General features: G+C 39.4%; 1 protein-coding gene across 1 annotated transcript in view; it reads left to right on the forward strand.

Moving 5' to 3' along the window:
* smarca2 (SWI/SNF related, matrix associated, actin dependent regulator of chromatin, subfamily a, member 2) overlaps positions 1 to 21,042 on the forward strand; it is an 85,825-nt gene that overhangs the window by 37,174 nt on the left and 27,609 nt on the right. The window contains exons 20-25 of the mRNA XM_023279410.3: positions 2,592 to 2,705; positions 3,535 to 3,639; positions 8,991 to 9,077; positions 9,540 to 9,586; positions 12,393 to 12,559; positions 16,389 to 16,552. Coding sequence (XP_023135178.2) covers positions 2,592 to 2,705; positions 3,535 to 3,639; positions 8,991 to 9,077; positions 9,540 to 9,586; positions 12,393 to 12,559; positions 16,389 to 16,552 — 684 coding nt within the window. The remainder of the gene's footprint in view (positions 1 to 2,591; positions 2,706 to 3,534; positions 3,640 to 8,990; positions 9,078 to 9,539; positions 9,587 to 12,392; positions 12,560 to 16,388; positions 16,553 to 21,042) is intronic.

The raw sequence follows: 21,042 nt of genomic DNA on the forward strand, positions 1-21,042 counted from the left end.
CCTCAGAAAATGTTTCTGTGCCCTCAGGAAAGTTAGAGAGAAGGTCAGTTACCAACTAGAAAAGCTATTAAACATTCACAACTTGTTTTTTGGAATGTTTTTCCACAACTCTTCGAGGCTCTGTCCTCTTCCATAGAGGACCTCACCAGGTAGATACCTTCCAGTCGTGGTACCTAGCTGGAGGTGGTAGAAAACTATAAACCCAGATTGCTGTAAACAAAATAAATGATGAATATTAATGTTTGCAGAACACAAGTCAAAGCAGGTGAAGAAAGAAGAACAAAACAAAGCAGCAAAACAAATATGGCTCCTTCAGCTAGCCAGTCTCTTCTTATTAAGGAACAATCTGGGCGCCCAGATAGCTTAGCTGGCTGATGAGGCGGTCATGGGTTCGAATCCAGCCCATGGCCTTTACTGCATGTCATTCCCCTACTCTTCTACCCACGTTTCCTGTCTCTCTCTCCACTGTCCTGTATAATAAAGGCAAAAAGGCCAAAAAATAACTTTGACTTGCTTTGCAAATTTAGATCAGGTTCTGACTAAAGGTTTGCTTTGCAGGAAAAATACTAATATAAAAGTTTGAAAGTGTTATGGTTTGAAAAGTGGAACTGGGAAGCAAATATAGTTTAAAAAAATCATCAAAGTTGATATTAGTTTACACTCTTTCTTTGGTGCTTTCTTTTCCATTTCGACTGTTGGATTGATAACTAGTAAATAAATAAAACAAAAGTCATGCAGTAGTTTACCATTTAACATTCATCACAAAAACGACTGAAAGCTTCGGAGCATTTTATTTGTCGGATGTTAAAACGGTCTGCAGCACATATTTTTTAACCTTTATTTTACCAGGAAGTCCCTTGACGTTAAAAATCTCTTTTCCAACTGAGAGTTGGCCAAGACAACACACCATTTCAGAGAATGTAAAATGTTCACAGTATATAAAAACAATGAAGACAATTCAGATATACTTACATGAATAAGAAATACTGAAACAGGTTTAAACAAAAGAAGACAAAAGAAGAAGAAAAAACAGATCAGGAAAAGGAGTTACACACATGGATTACATTTTCCTTTATCAAGTTTTTGAATTGATTCAGGGAGACAAAACCACCGAGCTTTGAAGTGTTTTGGAGGTTGTTCCATGACCAAGGTGCATGATGGGAGAAAGCTGCTCTGCCAAGCTCACAGTGAATCCTGGGTACCTGTAAGTGCAGCCATCTAGTGGAGCGAGAGTCGTAGAAGTTCTTGATGGGTGAGAGAAATGTACCTAAATACGATGGAAGTTTGCCCAGTAATGCTTTGTAAATATAGATGTACCAATGCTGCTGTCTCCTTATCCTTAGTGAAGGCCTGTCAATCAGATCATACAGAACACAGTGATGGGTATGGAATGGAGAGTTAGTGATAAAGTGTAAGGAACTGTGATATACAGCCGCCGCAATAAGGTAGAAGCAGCATGCATGTAAATAATATCCCCATAATCTAAATATGAGACATGAGTAGAAATTAGGAGAAAACTTGAGGAACAGCAGTTTTGCAGTGTACGCTTTCTTATTACAAAGGAAAGAACTGTTGCTGCTGCGTTGGTTTCTAAAAATGGTTTAAACCTCTGAATCATGGGGTTTTGTGTTTTTAAATTATTAATGACTTTTTAAATGGCCCATTTTCAGGTCAGTGAATGTTGAAGGGTTAAAACAGCGATCGGGTTCTGCAAAGCTTAAAATTTTGTTAGAAACAACAAAAAGCCAAAAACTTTGTGAGGCCATTCACAAAACGTGAACATTTCTTGAAGATTTTTTAACAATAATTTGCTTCCTATGCACCTTTAAAGCTGTTAATTCATGAAGTACTGTGAAATAAACAACCATTGACATTGTTACGCCCAGCCTAGGGGTTGCTCCAACATGAAATGCCATCCTTCACAGGTCTCAAGCAGCCACACAAAACACTTTTCCCTCTGAGAAAATTAATAATTTATTTTACAAACAAATGTGGTGATGTGATGACAAAAGTTGTGGTTAACAAAAACAAATCAGTGGTAACATATAAATAGAGTGAGCTCTACGCCAAAATACAAAACAAAGAAAACCACACTGTTCTTTGTGAGTCCAACTTTCCTAATAAGTAAAAGGGGTAAAATTAAACACAGTCTTACCTCCATCTCTAACTTAAACAGGAGAAAAAGAGTTAAACTAAAAGGTAGCAGCTCACTCCTTCATACATCTACCACACTACTTGCTTTTACTAAACACAGAATGCTGTACTTGAGCTGTGTGTGCTGGTTGGGATGCAGTGAAGGATGGCCAGAAAACGAGAAGCACACATAAAGCACAGGAAAAACTACACACATATACAACCGCAGTCCTAACAACGTAAACACATCAAATTTTATTCATAAGACAGCCTCTCAAGGAAGCAGCTCAAATCAGGTGCAATCACACAGATTGTTAACTGATGTGTAACGTTTCTTGTTTCTATATTCCTAGTTTTTATGTCAGAAGGTTTAGCTACAGTCAACAACCCGTCAGCTGTCCAATCTGCACACCACAACAGTCTGTAAAATGTTCTAACATACTTTCTGACTCCTTCAGGTTGACCTAAACGAGGAGGAGACCATCCTGATTATCCGGCGTTTGCATAAGGTGCTCCGTCCCTTCCTGCTGCGTAGACTGAAGAAAGAGGTCGAGTCTCAGCTGCCGGAGAAGGTGAGACGGAAACCAAACATTGTGTGCTTTCATTTTATGTAACATGATTACATGCAGAAAACCTGAACTGTAGTTTGATTGAAATGATTATATATTATTTAAGTCAGCGTGGGCAGCTACAGAGCAGGAGATATAATGCAGCTCATTTCACGGCCAAGCACCAGCCATCTAAATGCAGGTATGTTTACATTTATTCTGTTAGAGGACACTCTTTAAATGGCCATTTCTGCCGACCTCGAAGGCTTCTTTCTTGCTGCAGAAAGAAATTAAAGCTGGAGGTTTGTAACTGTAGAAATGAGCAACTTGTCAGCTCTAAGTGGTGATTATAACAGCGCTGACACTAATGCGTCACTGTAGCTGAGAATAATACACACTATTTACTCTGTAGCAGTGGTATAAAGTAATATAGCAAGGTAACATGAACACCTCGTTATTCTACATTCTTGGAAACTGCAGTCTTACTTGTGAGGTTGAAAAGTTGTGTGATTCAACCCCAGTGATGCACAGCTTGCTTTTTCTCATGATCTTCTCACAACCTCTCATTTTCTGTGGAAGACGCCTCTAAGATGTGTTCACTTTGTGAAGAGGATGGCTTTTGCCCCTGAATGACAACTTTAGAGATTGTTTACTGTATGTATTTTGCAAAGTTACATGATGTGGCTTTATCTTCCTCTCCTTCATGTCTCTTGGTTTTCTATTTTCCTTCTGACAAGTTTTCTTTCTCTTGGTGTCAAGGCCGAGGCGGCTGTGATAACGAAGCTCAAACAGCGTCACCGCAGAAAGACACCACTGTGCCACTGAGGCTTTGTTTTTCTTGTCATTGACACAGGTGGAGTACGTCATAAAATGTGACATGTCTGCCATACAGAAGGTTCTGTACCGCCACATGCAGAAAGGCATCCTCCTCACCGATGGCTCAGAGAAAGACAAGAAGGTAAATGTTACCGAGACCCCTGTGGCTCCACCGTCTGTCTGCGCTTTGTTTTCTTGAAGTGTGTCATGCTGACAAACACGGCTGTTTGGCTGGGACAGGTGATATTTTACAGTTGTCTGCCGGCTGACATCAAAAGATCTTTGAATTTTGTCGAATAATTGGAGTTACAGTTCCTGCATGAAATGAATAACATGTTTTTGTTTTAAGTTTGTTGTGTTGCTCTTCTTTGTTCTTTAAAATCACCCAAATGTGCCCAGTTGGATTCAAGTGCGGTCGCACCAGTCAAAAAATGCATCATGAAGAAGAAAAAAAACATATATAAGTCGCAGTGGACTATAAGTTGCATTTTTTTGGGGAAATTTATTTTACAAAATCCGAGATCAAGAACAGACATTTCATCTTGAAACAATAGAATAAAGAACAACAAACTGAATAGGTGTCTGGTGTGTTAACGTAGCATATTAACAGTTATTCAGATTCACTATAGCATAAAGAACATAACAGGGAGGATGAATAGGAGGAATAAAAATAACAAAATTATGAGTCCAAAAAGCAAGATACCGTTAATATAGGATCGCGTTCCTTTTAAACCCATAACTCAGTAATAAAAGTAACGCTATCCTATAATAAGAAACTACAAAATGAACATAAGCCAAAGTTACCGTTAAGCAAATTTAACAAACTCTCGATCTCACTCCAAATCACTAAATCCATTGAATTCTTCATCCTCGTTGTCACTTCTGAACAACTCTGGAGGAAGATGAAGTGCTGCTTCCTCTTCTGCGTGGCTGTCGTCAGACTCAACATCAGTTCTACTTCCAATGAATCCGGCCTTTCTGAGTCCTGACAGGATGGTTTTGGTTGTTGTTGAAGTCCAGGCTTTGTCGATCCATCCAGTGACTTGCAGGAAAGTTGCATGGTGCATCCTCCCGGTTGCCGTGAAGTAATGTTTACTCCTTGGTCATGTCGGTCAGTGTGAGATTATGTATTTTAATATATACAAGTCACACCCGAGTATAAGTCGCAGGACCAGCTAAACTATGAAAAAAATTACGACTTATAATCCGGAAAATACAGTAGTTGTCTAAGTTTTCAATTTTCCTTCTTTGGGAACTCTCATTTGATTTTGGCAGTGTGTTTTGGATCGTCGTTATTTGGAATATTTCTCTTCTGCCAAGCTTCTGCAGACTGGAACTCTTCTTGACCACAGGCGTTCATGGTGCCACCAATAAATGTCATCTTTTCAAGAGCATTTTCACTCAAGCAGCCCCATATTATCACACTATCACCTCCATTCTTCACTGTTAGGAGTATTATAAGTGGTGTGAATTTCCAAAAATGCGTTTAGATATTGAAAGTGAACCCTTGTAATCAAGAAGAGCTAATTTAAACAACACAGATATGGCTTTTACTTATATTTTCAGTTCAGTAAGCAGTTTCAACTACCTTGCTTTGAGTTTGTTGTGTTGCTCTTCTTTGCTCCTTAAAATCACCCAAATGTGCCCAGTTGGATTCAAGTCCGGCGACATAGTTGTCTAGGTTATAGTTTTCATTTTTTCTTCTTTGGGAGCTCATCTTGGCCACACGCGCTCATGGTGCCACCAATAAATGTCACTCAAGCAGCCCCATATTATCACACTTTCACCTCCGTACTTCACTGCCAGGACTATGCCTTCACTGTGTTTAGTACTGGTCAGGTTTACACCAAACATGCAGGACCCCACTGAGCTGGACAAATTCATCTTGGTTTCATCTGAGCAAAGAATGTGCTCCCGGTATTCATCACCCTTCTTTGCTTGCACTTTAGCAAAGTTTCGTCTTGCAGTTTTGGTCCAAAGAAGAAGCAAGTATTATTTTTCTTGGATGCTGTCCGTAGAGGTTGACATTATGCAGACTGTCTGAGCTGTCACAGAAACTCAGATCTCTACTGATAACTCCTGTGCTGAGTCTAAAGCACTTTCACATCTGTTTTTAGAGCCAGATTGTCCAAGTAGTGCTGGGTTGACAGTAACGGCAGCTCTGTTTAGTGATAATGTGGCTTGTTCTAAACTGCCCAGTTACTGCGTTTCAATTCATTTTTCGTCAGTCACCGATCTTCCTGCGTCCTTTATCATCTTTGGGAAGTCTCACAGATTGCTCAGTTTCTCAGGAAGTCCTTGTCCATGCAGAGTCATGGTGCAAATATGCAGAAAAACACAGCACATAGGTCCAAAATTGAGAAAGTTCTGTTGTTTATGCATCATTTTATAAACATCTTTATGTGATTAAGCTAATTGGAAATCACATGTTCTCAGTTTAGTTTCACTGATGACAGCGTTTCTAACTTGTGTCAATTATCAAGGGTGTACTCACTTTTGCTGCATTGAATTTCTACTTTTGGGCCTGAATTTTCAATTAGATATTCAATAAGCGTTGCTCATAAAAGGAAATATCGTACAGTTGAACTTAGAAATAATGCACATATTGAGAGGTGATAAAATTTCGTATCATTTCTAAATAGCAGGAACTCATGGCCCAAAATCTGTTTAGTTCAAAGCAGTGATCAAACTGTTTTCATGTCTTTACATTACGATCTTCACCTGCCAGCACTGTGTAATGAAGCTAATGTTCTCCCAGTTTTCAGTGCAGTTGAATGTGCTCTGAATAGATATTTCTATTATGATGATGTGAATGCAGGGTGACGGTGTGAACGAGGTGGCTTGTTGTGATCAACTCAGAATTATCACCTGGGTGTGCAGCTGTGTCAGTGTGAAAAAGGCCACATGTTGTGATTAACTTTGAAAATTATCGCCTGAATCCTGCAGCTCCCCTCGGCATTTTGGAGCCTCATAATGAGGTTCGGCTCTTTGTTTTGCTGCCCAGCACGGGACTTTAATGTTGTTTAGCTTCATTCAGGCAGCAAAAAAGTTCTAAAACCCCAGATTGCACTCCCTGCTCAGCTGTCAAGAGGATTCAAACACATTTAGCAGCTATCTAGTGAGCACAGCAGGGGCGTCACTAGGTTTTAAGGACGGGGGGGCTTAGCCCCCAGGAGATGCACAGGATGTGAGCGAACGTTTAATTTCACAAACAGCTAACAAAAACTGAGAAATTGCTTTTCCACTTTTTGGACAGATTTAGATTTATTCAGAGATACTTTACTGTGTGAATGTTTTAGGCCACCATTACATTTTTTAATACAGTACAACAACAAACACAGGAAGTACTGTATGTTTACAGCATTAACAATAACAAAAATAGAAAAAAATCACATAGTTACAGTGCCGTATTTAACCAATGCTTCTTATTCATTAAGAGCTCACATGTATTATCCAAAACTGTATGCAAAAAAAGAGCTCTGTGTTCTCACAAAGTACACCATTTTAAAATAACATGGCTACAATTGGCAGTTACTTGGATGGTGGAAGCATCAAAGAATGTCGTCTGTTTTTAAGGGTGGCTAAGGCGTCTATCACACTGTTGTGATTTAGGTGCTGAAGTGCCTCTTTTACAATTGACATGAGTGCAAGACTGTGAAGTCTTTTCTGACCCATTGTTTGACGTAGCCAGGAGTGCAGCCAACGCAGTGCACTAAAGGACCTTTCACACGAGCAGCTGCTTATAGGCACTGTTAGGGCAACTTGGATGGTTGCCTTCAGAGAGGGAAACATGTCTGAATCAAGGAGGTTGTGCACAGACAGCATATCTTTAGGTGAACATCCAGCGTCTGTTTTCCGGTCAAGAAAGTTTCTGGACTCCAGAACCTCCTCTGTTTTCAGGTCAATGCTGTAGTGTTTTGCAAGTTCATTCAAGTGTGATTCACTCAAGAAGTTCTCAGATTTAGGACTGCATGCCTGGATGCCTTTTAGTAGCCCTGCATCGACACTGCAAAATCTTTGCTCAAGCTCACCAACCATCCTATCCACACAAGGGAAAAGTAACTTTTTTCGATGTGTCTGAGTTGTTCAATTCAGTGCATACACCTGCAGTTGTCTCCCGCACAAAATCATCCATTTTTCTCTGTTTATGCCTTGTCCTGGCACCTTGTTCAGGGATACTGTGGGTGTGACACAGGGCTTTGGTTCTCTCATAAAGCTCTGTGGCAAATACATGTGTGCGTTTGCCCTCAAGTGTGTCACACACTGCTTGTTTGCAGATCGAAGCTTCTGCCAGGTCTAAAGTCTCTTTCTGAAGGAGCTTGTGGAGTCCTTCGGTTACAAACAGAAGTGACTGAAACATCAGTAGTGCATAGACTGCTGAGAACTTACAGAGTTTTGCTCTGAGACCAACAGCTATGGGGGATCTAATAGCAGAAAGGCACTCCAAAATGGCACACAATGTGTCAAGAACTGCACTGACTGACCGCAACTGACATGCCCAGCCAGTGTTTGAAAGTTGCACAAGCTCAACTGCTGTCAATCCAAGCCTTGTCTGAGCCTCCATGAACTTATGATGATTCACTAGGGAGGTGCTGAAGAAAGAGTACACACACTCCCAACAAGCTGAAAAGCTCCACAGCCTCTGGGATGGCCTTGCAAGTATGGCACAACACCAGGTTGAGTTCATGAGCATAACAATGCACATACAGTGTTTCCTGTTTCCTGCAGCGGCAGCAGGGCCCCCCAGCTGCACCATCATATGTTTGTGCTACACACTTAAGCTCTGCAAGACCATTGTTTTGAATCTGCTACTGTAGCTCATTTGCAATGGACTCGGCATCAAATGATTTCATCTCTGCAAGTGCTACGAAAAGTTCCTTCAATGCCCCGTCTGACACATACCTGACACAAACAGCTAACTGCTCTGATTTGACATCTCTTGCCTCATCTGCCATGATGCATGCTGCAGGTACCGAGTGCAACCTAGGTTGCAGGGAAAACGTGGACTGGATTTCAGTGATGTGGGCGTGCTCTATATGAACAAGTGGAATGGATTGGATAACGATGCACTGACTCTCTACCTTCCACTATGAAGTGAAGGGAAACTAAGATTTATGATCATATTTAAGTTAATAATGACTTATTACATGATTATTTATTTAAACTCATATTCTGGCCACATTATATTGAAGCCCCCCTAAAATAGGCCTAATGACGCCACTGGAGCACAATAAAGTATTTAGAAGCTCAGAACAGTGTTTCTATTAGGAGTTTGAAGAGAATATGAAGGGATATTGGTCTTATTTTCCGGTTGAGAGTACAAATACAACTCCAAATCAGTGATAGTGTTCCTGCTAAAGCTAGTAGTTACTTATTATGTGACAGTTTGTTATATTAACTATAGAAAATGATGATGTGGTTGTCAAAAAAATCAATTGCTGCAAGTTTTCACTCATTGTTTTGATCTGTAATGTATGTTTTCTTTTCCCACAGGGCAAAGGAGGAGCGAAGACTCTGATGAACACCATCATGCAGCTGAAGAAGATCTGCAACCATCCGTACATGTTCCAGCACATCGAGGTGAGCACTGCTGACAGAGCTACGACTAATTTTGATTTCATAGTAGTATATACTTTTGTCACTGTGGCTTATTTACTGATTTGAAATAGCCCTTGTTTGGAAAATTTGTCTTGCATACAAGTTTCTTTTCTCTCTCAGATTTCAATTCCAGCCCAAATCATTTTTGTTATTATCATCTTCCACTGACATTTTGGATCAGTGCTGATGTTGTTTTTGTCCTCAAATTAGATTAAAGCCACCAAACAATCCCATAATTCATAAAACAGCTGCTTAAAACTGGGCTGATTCTGTCTCCAGGTGTTGATTTTTAAAACAAATCTATTAGGGGAAAATGTAGGGAAGAAACCAAAGAACTGTCTGCCTTAAGAAAACATTGAGTTATTCCTAAGATTTGATGATAGTTTGGACTCGTTTTCTGATCTGCTTCTCCTTATTTAAACCAGTAAATGTTTTCTGATGCAGGAGTCTTTTGCTGAGCACTTGGGCTATCCAAACGGCATCATCAGTGGGTAAGTCGCACAAAAAAGATTTTTTTACAGTTACACACTTTGTTTTATTGAATTTTCATGATCCACATTAGAAGGCAATGGAAGTTGGAGAATCCTGGTCCAGTGTAAATCTGATTTTGCCAATTTAGGTACCAGCAAGGAAAATGAAACTCATATTTCCATCACTGCCTTGGAAGCAATGGAAGCAGTTTAAGTACTTTTTGAAGTACTTAGAACTTAAATTCCACTGAAGACTTAGTTTTTCTTTATTAGCAGTCAGTATCTATTTATACACCAGCCTTTATGAAATTGCTGTTGTTGATAGTAGTTTTTATATTTTAAAAAGCACCAATTTACAAAATAAAAGGATATTACAAAGAAAAGACATCCTAAGGTGCCACTCCCTGCATAAAAATGGAGAAAAAAATCAGTGAGCTGACGTCTTTCAATGAGTTATAAACATTAATTAAATGCTTAAAGTCTCTTAAAATGCTAAATAGGTTGACTTTGCTCAGTTGCTAGCTGTCTCAATAACCTCACTAAAATGCTTAAATTCGATCCACTGTGATTTAAACAAACTTAAAATAAGGGAAAGACGCTGTTGACATGATCCAGCTGTGACCATAGGGATATTGACATTGTTTATCTAAAATATCGAAAAGTTTAAAACTTACCAGAGTATGTGTGGTAATGTTGCATTCAGCACAGCCAGGAAGACAAAATGAGGTCCTCAGGGATATGCTGACCATGCTGTTGCCTGATTTAATGAGGTTTATGAAAAAATATGACGGAGCTGACTGAAACTGAGGACACAACTTTGATAGGCAGCTTTTTATAGAAGATATTGTTTGGCGTTGAATTCATGCATTGTTTTACATATTAATAACCCTTCTATTTAATTTGATATATATGTATTCACAATTTTACAGTTTTTAAGTGCTTTTTTGGGCATATCACTGTTGTGAACTCTTGCTGAGGACAAATACAATAACATGGACCTTCAAAATACAGACTATACAATTAAAGAAAAGTTCCCAAAAAACATTAAAATGACTGCTAAAAAATAACTGAGGTATACGCAGTTCCTTTAGGTTTAACTTTGTAAGTATGTCAATCATGATGAATTTCTTGATGTTTAATGTAAATTTGACTTCTCTATAGTGTAAGTCGTTTCTTGAACCGGACTTGAAAGAGATATTTTTCCTGACAGATGTTGCATTGTACTTGACCTTGCGTGCTGTCCACAGAAAAGTGCATCCAAATGCTGCTGCTGCGTTTCCTTTGACACTGGCTCATTTTATGTGTTTTTTTTTCCCGTCGCGGATATCTCCTCCTCCCCGATAAGGCGGTAAATATTGCTCTGCTGCAGTCTCCAGTCAGTCGGACTCGGACTGTGGTCACACTCTAAGTCATCTGCATATAGAGCTGCGACCACGTGAACGGAGCGTGGTGCGGACAGCTCAAATACAGAGATGTCATTCGTCGTTCACGTAAAGAAAGCGCGGGCAACTCAGACTCTTGGGGCACACACATGGTGACACATGAAGAAAGCGTGGGCGGTTTGCACGTACAAACGGCTCGCAACTGCAAACCGGTTCTCATCTTTCACTTGAAAGAGCCGTTCAAACGACTGACTCATTCGTAAAAGTCACACCTCTAATTCATAGGAGCCGTTCAGCTCCAACCAGATGTGTAAAAAATTCACACGACAGTCCTTTCACACATTTCTGTTGCCACTTGACATGTACTTGAGATTTGAAGCAGTGGATGTTTACTTCTCTGGTTTTCCTGTCTCATACATATCATATAATAAGTAGCCAGACGTGGTGACTGGAACAGAATTATTCAAACAGCATGCGGTGGATTGAAACAAGAGGCTTACCTTGATTATGGTAATACAATAGAACAACCTGCACCTCTGCATCTGAGGGAGTGAAATAGTTTGTATTCCAGCTCTCCATCTAATGCTGCATAAAGCTCGAGGATTTCTTTGTTCCTATATGCTGGTTACGGTACTCCCTGAAGTGTGTATATCCTTTATTGTGTTGCTCTTGTGTTTCAAATTCAGGGTGTCACTCTGAGCTGCCAGATAATGCTTTGCTCTGCGACAAACCTTTAATTTCATGGAGTTTGTCTGAAATGTTTTGCCTGTGATGTTAATAATACTTTGCAAAACAATCTCTTTATTATCTACTAATTAAATTCTGTGAAACCTTCACTGTGTCAGTATTTGAATGAATTTAAATTAGTTTTTTAGTTACAGGCGTCACATTTGACAGTGATGACATTAAACATTAGCAGTGTTGACACGGAGGTTGCTAATGGAGAAGCTCTAACGACAGGCTAAAAGAGTTAATTAAAATAATGTGCTGTTTACTCTCACTAGTCATATTACCTCAGGGCATCATGAACCTTTCCAAGTTTTTGAATGAATCATAAGTTTTATTAACAATATACATTTTCTCCTGCTGCTTCTAATTATGAGATTTGCTTTAGGTTATAATATTTCCATGTTATGAAGGAGCCAGGAGACGCAGGCCGGATTGAAAAGTGTAATTTCTGCTCGCCATCGGTAATTCATAGCCTCCGTAGCTGACGTCTTTTATTGTGTTTTTCCAGGATGTAGGGGAAAAAGTTTTTACAGAAATGGTATAATGTGGCGACAGCAGACTAACGCTAACTAACATTTCAAGTTAAAACAATGTCAGGGGATTTTTAGCCAACTTACACCATTAATTGCTGCCAGACTAGAGGCCACAGAGGTTTTAATCATCACCCATGTTAATGAGCGATGATTAATGATTCTTATGTCATTATCTCCACTTAGGCCTGATCTGTATCGAGCATCTGGGAAGTTTGAGCTCCTCGATCGCATCCTGCCGAAGCTCCAGGCCACCAGCCACAGAGTCCTGCTGTTCTGCCAGATGACCACGCTCATGACAATCATGGAGGATTACTTCAGCTACCGCAACTTTCAGTATTTACGTCTTGACGGTAAGCTCACACACGTATACACACATCTGTTATGGTCCACAGGGATGTTTTTACATGTGAGGCATCACGTCGCTTCACAATATTGGCGGCTTGATGCTCTTCAACAGGAATCGACAAGAGATTCACCCCAAACAGTCACTCAAACGTTGGCTGCATTATGTTGGATGATGCTTTACTTGGAGGCTCATGGCGGAAGCTTTCTCTTTTATTACAAAAACAGTTAAGTAAAATGCATTTCTAAAAACATTTTAGGCGAGAAACATGCGTGCAGTTGCTGAATCTGCCCTACTTTTAGACTAACAATGGTCAGTTTAAAAGTTTTTTAAGTGTCGGACCCCTGCTCAATGCTGCTCATTTACATAAAGTAACCTAAACGTCAACTTTATGCGGATGAAGAGCAGTCAATGCGACGCCCCGTCTCTTGAAACGTAAGCACCGCTGCCAGAATGCATTTCAGGGCTTTTCACGTAGACAACAACACTGCTCAGTCGTTGTGTCATTTCCGACGGATTAAATTTTTAACCCCATTGTTGCAAATTCACAACGTACCACTTTCATTCAGACTGCAGCTGAGATAGCGTATTCATTCCCCCAGTGCCGGCTTGTGCATATTAAATACATACCTTGAAACCTTTTGCAAGCACTGGTTTCTTATAGGACCGGACGGAGTGGGACCTAATTATTATATATCTGTTATTATTATTATATATATGTTCTATGTGTAATAGATAAATTAACAATCTCTACTTATTTTAGCATTAGCTGGAAAGCAAAAACACACAAAAGTTTTTTTAAAATTTTATTGTAAATAAATTAAGGTGTGAAGGGGTTTACAAAAAATGACCTTGTGCTGAGCTCAGGCGTGTCTTCTGCATGTGTACGTTATGTACGGATGCCGAATCACGTGACCTAAATATGTAGCGGGCAGCAGGAATCGACGGAACTCAGAAACACCCACTTGATCCATTTCTGTGCAGGTCTGGATACCTTATTTTATAAAATGTGAAGCTGCCCATAAAGGCTGATTGCACATCTGTCCATGTAGTGTGTAAAGCAAAAAGTGTGTTTACCATAATGCATCAACACAAGCAGAAATATGTAAATACGATGTAATGTGTCTTTTTTTCCATCAGGCACTGCACCAAGACAGATCTTAATCTGAAATTAAGTCAGATTTTAATGTCTTGTAATGCTTTTATCCTTCATTTTTCCTGATGTATTACAAAGGTCAGTGTTTCTTTTCTAATTTGGGATTGACTCATGTAATAATGGGGTGTTTGAAGTATTTCCATCACCTCCATTCAGTGGGATAGTCACACTCAATTAAACAAAAGGCAAACTTGTTAACCTCTGGGTCTGGCAACAGAGACCCGAGTTCAGTGATGTCATTGATTTATTTATGGGCTCTTCTGGAAACAAAACAAATTGTACAACGATGGAAGGTTTGTTTCTCACTTCATTTTACCTCCACCGCTGTGCTGAGTGTTTTTCCCAGCAGTGGAAACAGGACGCAAATGCCACAAAGAAACAAAAAGACCTTCAAAGTGTGGTCGATTTAATTTGAAAATAAAGTCTGGTACTTTCATGTCCCTCAGTTTGAAGAGCATTGCTCTGGTGCCAAAGACAAAGCACAGTAAGCACTGCTCATCCTGCAGTCTCACATCACCTCGCAGTCTCTCACAGCTTATTGTGTTGTGTTTTTTTTTTTTTTGGCTGTTAAGGATTTTCAGAGCAGCTTATGAAAGTAAAAGCCACACAGCCACTTTTGTTGTTCTGCGTTGAAGTGAAAATACTGTCAATAGAATCCCCATAATTATTTTGTCTTGCAACCAAATAAATAAACTCAAAGAACCAGTGAACTGGTTGGATTATCAACTTTTGGACTGTCGATACAGCACTTTAAACAAACTAAATGAAGAGACTTGTCTGTGAAATGCAGCCGTGGACTGTGAACTTAGCTTAATTAGGGCCATCTCATGCCCTTTCAAGACACCTCTGAAACAGTTTAATTGGTCAGAGACGTGACAGTGTTACTCTCTTAAAAACAGAAGAAATTCAGTCTGACTTTCCAAAGTTAACTGAACAGACTCTGAATGTCAAAATGTCGTTTTTTTATGATATATAATGAATGAATAAAGGTGAAAGGAAAAAATAAAAACACTGCAATAATTTCTTGAAGAATTCCGAATTGCAGTTAATTTTACAAGGCTAATCTGTGTATATCTGAAAAATGTTTTCTTTAATAACCCTATAGAGCCCAGCGTAGCGCTACGATTGCATATTTTATTTTGATTGACAGTAGATTTGAAACCAGATAAGATAGATCGATCATTCTTTTTGCATATAAAGTCTGGGGAGTTACACTAATATTTCACACATTCACCAAGTCTCAGAGCGCTGTTTCGTTGCAGTAATGGGTTTGTAGAAATACAAAATAAAGTGCACAAAACAAAAATCTTTATAAACGAGACCACGGATATTGTGCAGCTTTTACAAATTTGAGGGATATAGCTATGCGATTTCTGTATTTGGAATAAATGTGAAAAAAACAAAAACAATTTTCTTTTTTTTAGGTTTATGGCACTAAAACATAAGTCATTACATATTGTTAAAACTTGGGATATAATGGCTATATTGATGTAAAACAAATAAAAATACTCCAACAAAAATTGCACTACAGTGTGTAAAAATGTAAGCGTATGTCCTGGCCGACTTGCACAATGGTTAACAAGAACATGTTTCGTCCAGACCTCAGACGATGCCAAAGTTGAACTCAACGAACTCAAAAAAGTCAACTAACTCAACTGACTTCCCCTCTTGACGTCCCTTTAGTTCTGCCCCTAGTTCTGCTGCTATAGGCCTAGACTGCTGGAGGACCTCTCTGGATGCACTGAGCCCTTCTCTATCTACCTTTATATTTAATATATATATACCATTATTGCATTACACTCACTCTGTTTCTCCCTGTGTCCTTTCTCCGAGTGTCCCTGATCCCAGAGCTGGATGCTTCAGATCTGTGGTGGTTCTCCCACCAACTGTATCCCTCTACCTCTATCTCTACCCCTCTATCTCTATCCCTCTATCTCTATCCCTCTACCTCTGTCTCTCTACCCCTCTATCTCTACCCCTCTACCTCTATCCCTCTATCTGTATCCCTCTATCTCTACCCCTCTATCTCTACCTCTCTACCTCTTCTGTCCCTCTCAACTCGCCCGGCCAGCAGCAGATGGTTCCCCCACATTAGAGCCGGGTTCTGCTCGAGGTTTTTTCCCTGTTAAAAGGGTGTTTTCCTGCCACTGTCGCCTTTTGGCTTGCTCTGGGGGTTCAGGCATATGGGTTCTGTAAAGCGTCTCGAGACAATTTGACTGTAATTGGCGCTATATAAATAAATTGAATTGAATTGAAAAAAGGTGGTGGACAGAATGTGGATGGAACATTTGCAGTTAGACTATTATTCTGCTCATATGCAAAGCTAAGAAATAATTGGAGGGATGCATTTGGTGCCCATAAAACAGCTCAGAAATTCAGGCTTTAAGGGATTTTCTCACAGATGTATTACAGTTAGGAAACTTAATCCTCCATTGCACAATGTCTGGATCCAAAAGTGTGACATGGAGCAAACTGCTTTTGTATTAAGAATCCAAAAGCCCAAATATACAGAGGTGGAGCCCTGTTAAAGCCACGTACCACCTGCTTATACGCTCTCTGTTTCTGCTCTTTGTGTTTTGTTGTGCTGTTTGGGAAACTGTCAAGTTGTGAAATTGCTTTCTAAAATGTACTGCATTGTAAGAGATGCCGAAGTTCAAAACAAAAGTATTTGATGTTTCAGGGACCACCAAGGCTGAGGATCGAGCAGCTCTGCTGAAGAAATTCAACGAGGAAGGATCTCAGTACTTCATCTTCCTCCTCAGCACCAGAGCCGGTGGCCTCGGCCTCAACCTGCAGGCCGCCGACACCGTCGTCATCTTTGACAGCGACTGGAACCCACACCAGGTACGTTTGCACTAGATTCTCTAACAAACAATTCATTCTGTGCTCCTCAGTTAAACGTAAAGGCCACGATTCACTGAACTGTGACTGAGAGTTCTTTGGAAAATTGTAGGTTATGTTTACACTGAGTAGATACAAAGTAAGAAAGGAGATTGAGAAGAAAATGCAACAAATGTGATAAATAAAATGAATACAGCATGGCTCAAAAACGGTATACAGAGGTGCAAGTTGGCAGCATGGTATTGAAAGATACCATCAGCACCGTGAGACATCTTTATAGAACTGATGTGCAGAGAGTAGTGTGAAAAGCAAAACAATGGTCTAAGAAATATAACTTGTGTTTTTGTCTCTTTTGTATTATTACTTCACCAAATACATTTTCTAGTTTTTTCTACTTCTGGTGATGGTTGTGCTGTTTCTATAGAGGTGCTGGAGTTTATACTGCAGTGAAAAATGAACCCGCAGTGATTAAAAACATGACAGGAGCACAAACCACCCAGAAACCGCATCGTGTTCAGAGGGTTAAGTGACCAAATGAAACTCTAGACACAGATTTGAAGGGTTCATTTTTGGATTTACGTGGATTTTTAGGTGTTAAATGGTTAAATTGTGTTTGTTCTTGTTAACTAAGTGGCTCTACTCAGGTTTTGTGAACACTGAAGGAAAGCAGTCTGACTGAAAACTACATGTTTCATCTCATGCAGTCTGTATTTTAAGATTTTCCTGTTCAGATGGGCAGAATATCATGGAGGAAATTTATACAAACATTCACTGCTTCTGATTTATCACAGCAGACTGACCAGCGCAGAGGAAAACTATAGACTTAAAGTTACTTTGCCTCCTACTTGTGTTTCCGTTTTAGTTATTATTGTGCAAACAGGACACAGTAACAATAATTTAGACTGAAAGAAAACAATTGAAGAAGCCAGGGACAATTAAATAGATTGCTTGTATATATATTTCTGCCAACAGAAATAATATAGTCAAAGTAGTTTTTTAAATCAATCATCTTTCTTTTGAGCTTCCAAGATCAGACTATTAAACATCTTTTCTCTGGCAGCCAGACGATGTGCTTGCAGTTCCAAAACGTTTGAGCTCCAACATTAGCCAAATCAGATCAGCTGTTGTTTTGGCTCATTTACGTCTTATTAATAACCCGCTAACTGGACAAATTGCAGCGATTCAACATTTTGGGCGTCTGACAGTAACGTTTCACAGGCGTAGTAAATATTCCCCTCAACTTTGACCTGAGTTTATTGGTTCATTTTTACAATAATGTCTAGTTGCTTCATTCGACAATAATGTCGAATGAAGCAACTAGCGCCTGGAATCTAATTAATAATGATTGTTATTTTTATATGACCTTTGAAAACAAAGGTTTGCGACATGTTTTGACAGGCAAAGCAAAAGCAAAATTCCCATAAAGCAAAATAACAGCAGGAAGCCAGACAGTAATGACAAGCAAAATAAAGCAAAGCTGAGATTAAAGTAAAACAAGAAGAAAAAAGATGCAATACCTGATATATCAGTTTTAACAAATGCAAAAATAAAAACCTTGAAAATAATGAAAAGGTGACATCACACAAAAGCAAGTCTATAAAAGTTGTTTTTAAGAAGTCGTTGATTCCACAAGTCTTATCTTATCGGGCAGGTTGTTCCAAAGCTGATCGGGTCGGGGTGACAGAATATGATCACCTCTAGATTCAAGCTTCAACTTTGGAACTGCTGGAAGGCTTCCACTTGAAGGTCAAAGACTGTAAGCTGATTCAGATGGGGTCAGCATTTCTGATATGAAGCTTGGGACCAGACACAGATGACCAAGTGATCAGTAATCTCTTCAAATTGATTATGAAATGGACAGGAAGCCGATGGAATGAAGCCAGGGTTGGGGTGATGTGATGTCGCCTGTTGAAACCAGTAAAAAAAAAAAAAAAACAAACTGCTGCATTTTGGGTACTGAATAACTGCTGTGAATAATTTAACTATTTAAAAATATATTAACTGATAAGGGAGAAGATGAAGGACATTCACTACCATTTAAAACTTTGGGGTCACCCAGACAGTTCCATGTTTTCCATGAAAACTTCCACTTTTATCCATGTGCTAACATAACTGCACAAGGGTTTTCTGATCATCAATGAGCCTTTCAACACCATTAGCTCACACAATGTAGCATTAGAACACAGGAGTGATGGTTGCTGGAAATGTTCCTCTGTACCTCTATGGAGATATTCCATTAAAAATCAGCTGTTTCCAGCTACAATAGTCATTTACCACGTTAATGTCTACACTGGATTTATCATTCATTTAAAGTTATTTTCATTGAAAAAAATGCTTTTCTTTCAAAAAGCACAGACACCTGGTTGCTTATCTGCATCGCTTCCTCCCACAAAGGTTTTCTGTGTTTCGCTCCTGAACTAATAATTATTAACGCGTGATTAATTCATTAGCGATTAAATTCTGCCAGCTCAGACTTCTTGTGTTCTGGGACTCTGCATGAACTCGGATGTTCCTTTAGTAACTTTAAACAGAATCCATTTGCAGCTTCCCTTTTTTTTTTGGCTGACTGTTAAGACCTTCACGCACTAATTACTACACGGATAAGTCGGCCTCTGACCAGAAAGACAACAGTCTAAATACACCACCAGCTGAATGTGGAAAACAGATGAGAAACAGCTCTCCTATGCTCAGTTACTGCTACTGACCTTCACTCTGTAATGATTCATTTATAACCACTGGAGCTAAATAAATTAACAGCTACTGCAGAATTAAACCACCCAACTGTGGGTTTAGTGTCGACAGATTGCAAAACAACAGACAAAAATGTGAAAACGTGTCTAAAAACAGCTGAGACAGGTGAGATCAAGAGATAGCCTCTGGACTAAAACAACAAGCAATCACTCATGCATGAAAACAGAAGCACACTGATAGTAGCAAGACTTTTACTTTAACCCCAACAGCCACCAGCAGGTTTGAATGGTATCTTACCCTTAAAAGTACAGCCAAAATTACACCATTGATCAGAGACAGAAACTGTAAAAACATTAAGAATTCTTGGATTTTCAATTTTGGAACAATAGTTGAAGTATCAGTTCTACACTACTGTTCAAAACTTTGTGGTCACCCAGGCAACTTCATGTTCGTCATGAAAACTCCCACTTTTATCCATGTGCTGCTAACATCAGGGATGAGAATTTTCCGCGGATCCGCGGAATTCCGAGTTTTTTTCCGCCGAAAGTATAATTTTTGTGAATCGTGTAAATCCGTTGAGAAAATTGTAGGGGGGTAGGGGTAGGCAAGCGGCCGGCCGGCCGACGCGTTGCGAGCCGAGGCTTGTGATGGCCGCCCGCCGTGATGGCCATCCCGCCGCCGACATCTTTCGGCAATGCGCATTGCAGAATCAGATACAGTTGTGAGAACGGAAATCGGCATTGCTATCTGTAAACATCACTCGCTATTTATGTTAATGACAACATCCGCCTATTTTCGGCAGCAATTTGGTGCCAGTTTCATCTGATTGTTTCCTTCCACGTGTTAAATTTCGCGGATATGCAAGCACACGATATTGTTGAGTTTCGATCATTTCTGGTGCGTGGATACGTATAGATCTATGGTATATAAACTGTGCCATTCCTTTGAACAACAAAATATTGGGGTATTATGTTGTATTAGAATTAAAATGAACAGGGTATAAATATGTTGCATTTAAATGAACAGATTCCTTGAAAGGCATGAAACTCAAAAATTGAATGTACCATAAATGATAATGATCAAGTATCCCCTTGGTAGCCCACCAAATTGGGATATTGTTTTTTTAAAAAACAGGTGAAATTCATTGAAGAAATTAATGGATTTTGGGTGTTGATTGCCTTATATATTCACTGTTAAAAGTCACCAGAGAATGCCATTTCTAAGTGAATTTTACAAAAATTTTCCGTGCCTTCGGCAGACATTTTCAGAGTTTTTTTCCATTTGTCATTCTCATCCCTGTAACATAACTGCACAAGGGTTTTCTAATCATCACTTAGCCTTTCAACACCATCAGCTAACACAATGTAGCATTAGAACACAGGAGTGATGGTTGCTGGAAATGTTCCTCTGTACCCCTATGGAGATATTCGATTAAACATCAGCCGTTTCCAGCTAGAATAGTCATTTACCACATTAACGATGTCTGCACTGGATTTATCATTCATTTAATGTTATCTTCATTGAAAAAGAAATGCTTTTCTTTCAATAATCAGGACATTTCTAAGAGACCCCAAACTTTTGAATGGTAGTGTACATGTCAGAAAATGTGTTGTTGATTAGCTGTAGTACCTTTTACTTTTTAACAGTAGCAAAACAAGAAAGTGGTCACTCGCATTATTGCCACTTGGTTTTGGCAAGCAGAGAGCATTGTGGGAGTTTAGCTAGAAAGCGCCACCATGACAAAGTCTTTTGTGATGCTTAATGCCAAAGTTTAGATCTTTGTCAAATAGTTCTCCAAAGTT

This window comes from Amphiprion ocellaris, chromosome 6 (genome assembly GCF_022539595.1).
Source record: "Amphiprion ocellaris isolate individual 3 ecotype Okinawa chromosome 6, ASM2253959v1, whole genome shotgun sequence".
Lineage (NCBI taxonomy): Eukaryota > Metazoa > Chordata > Actinopteri > Pomacentridae > Amphiprion > Amphiprion ocellaris.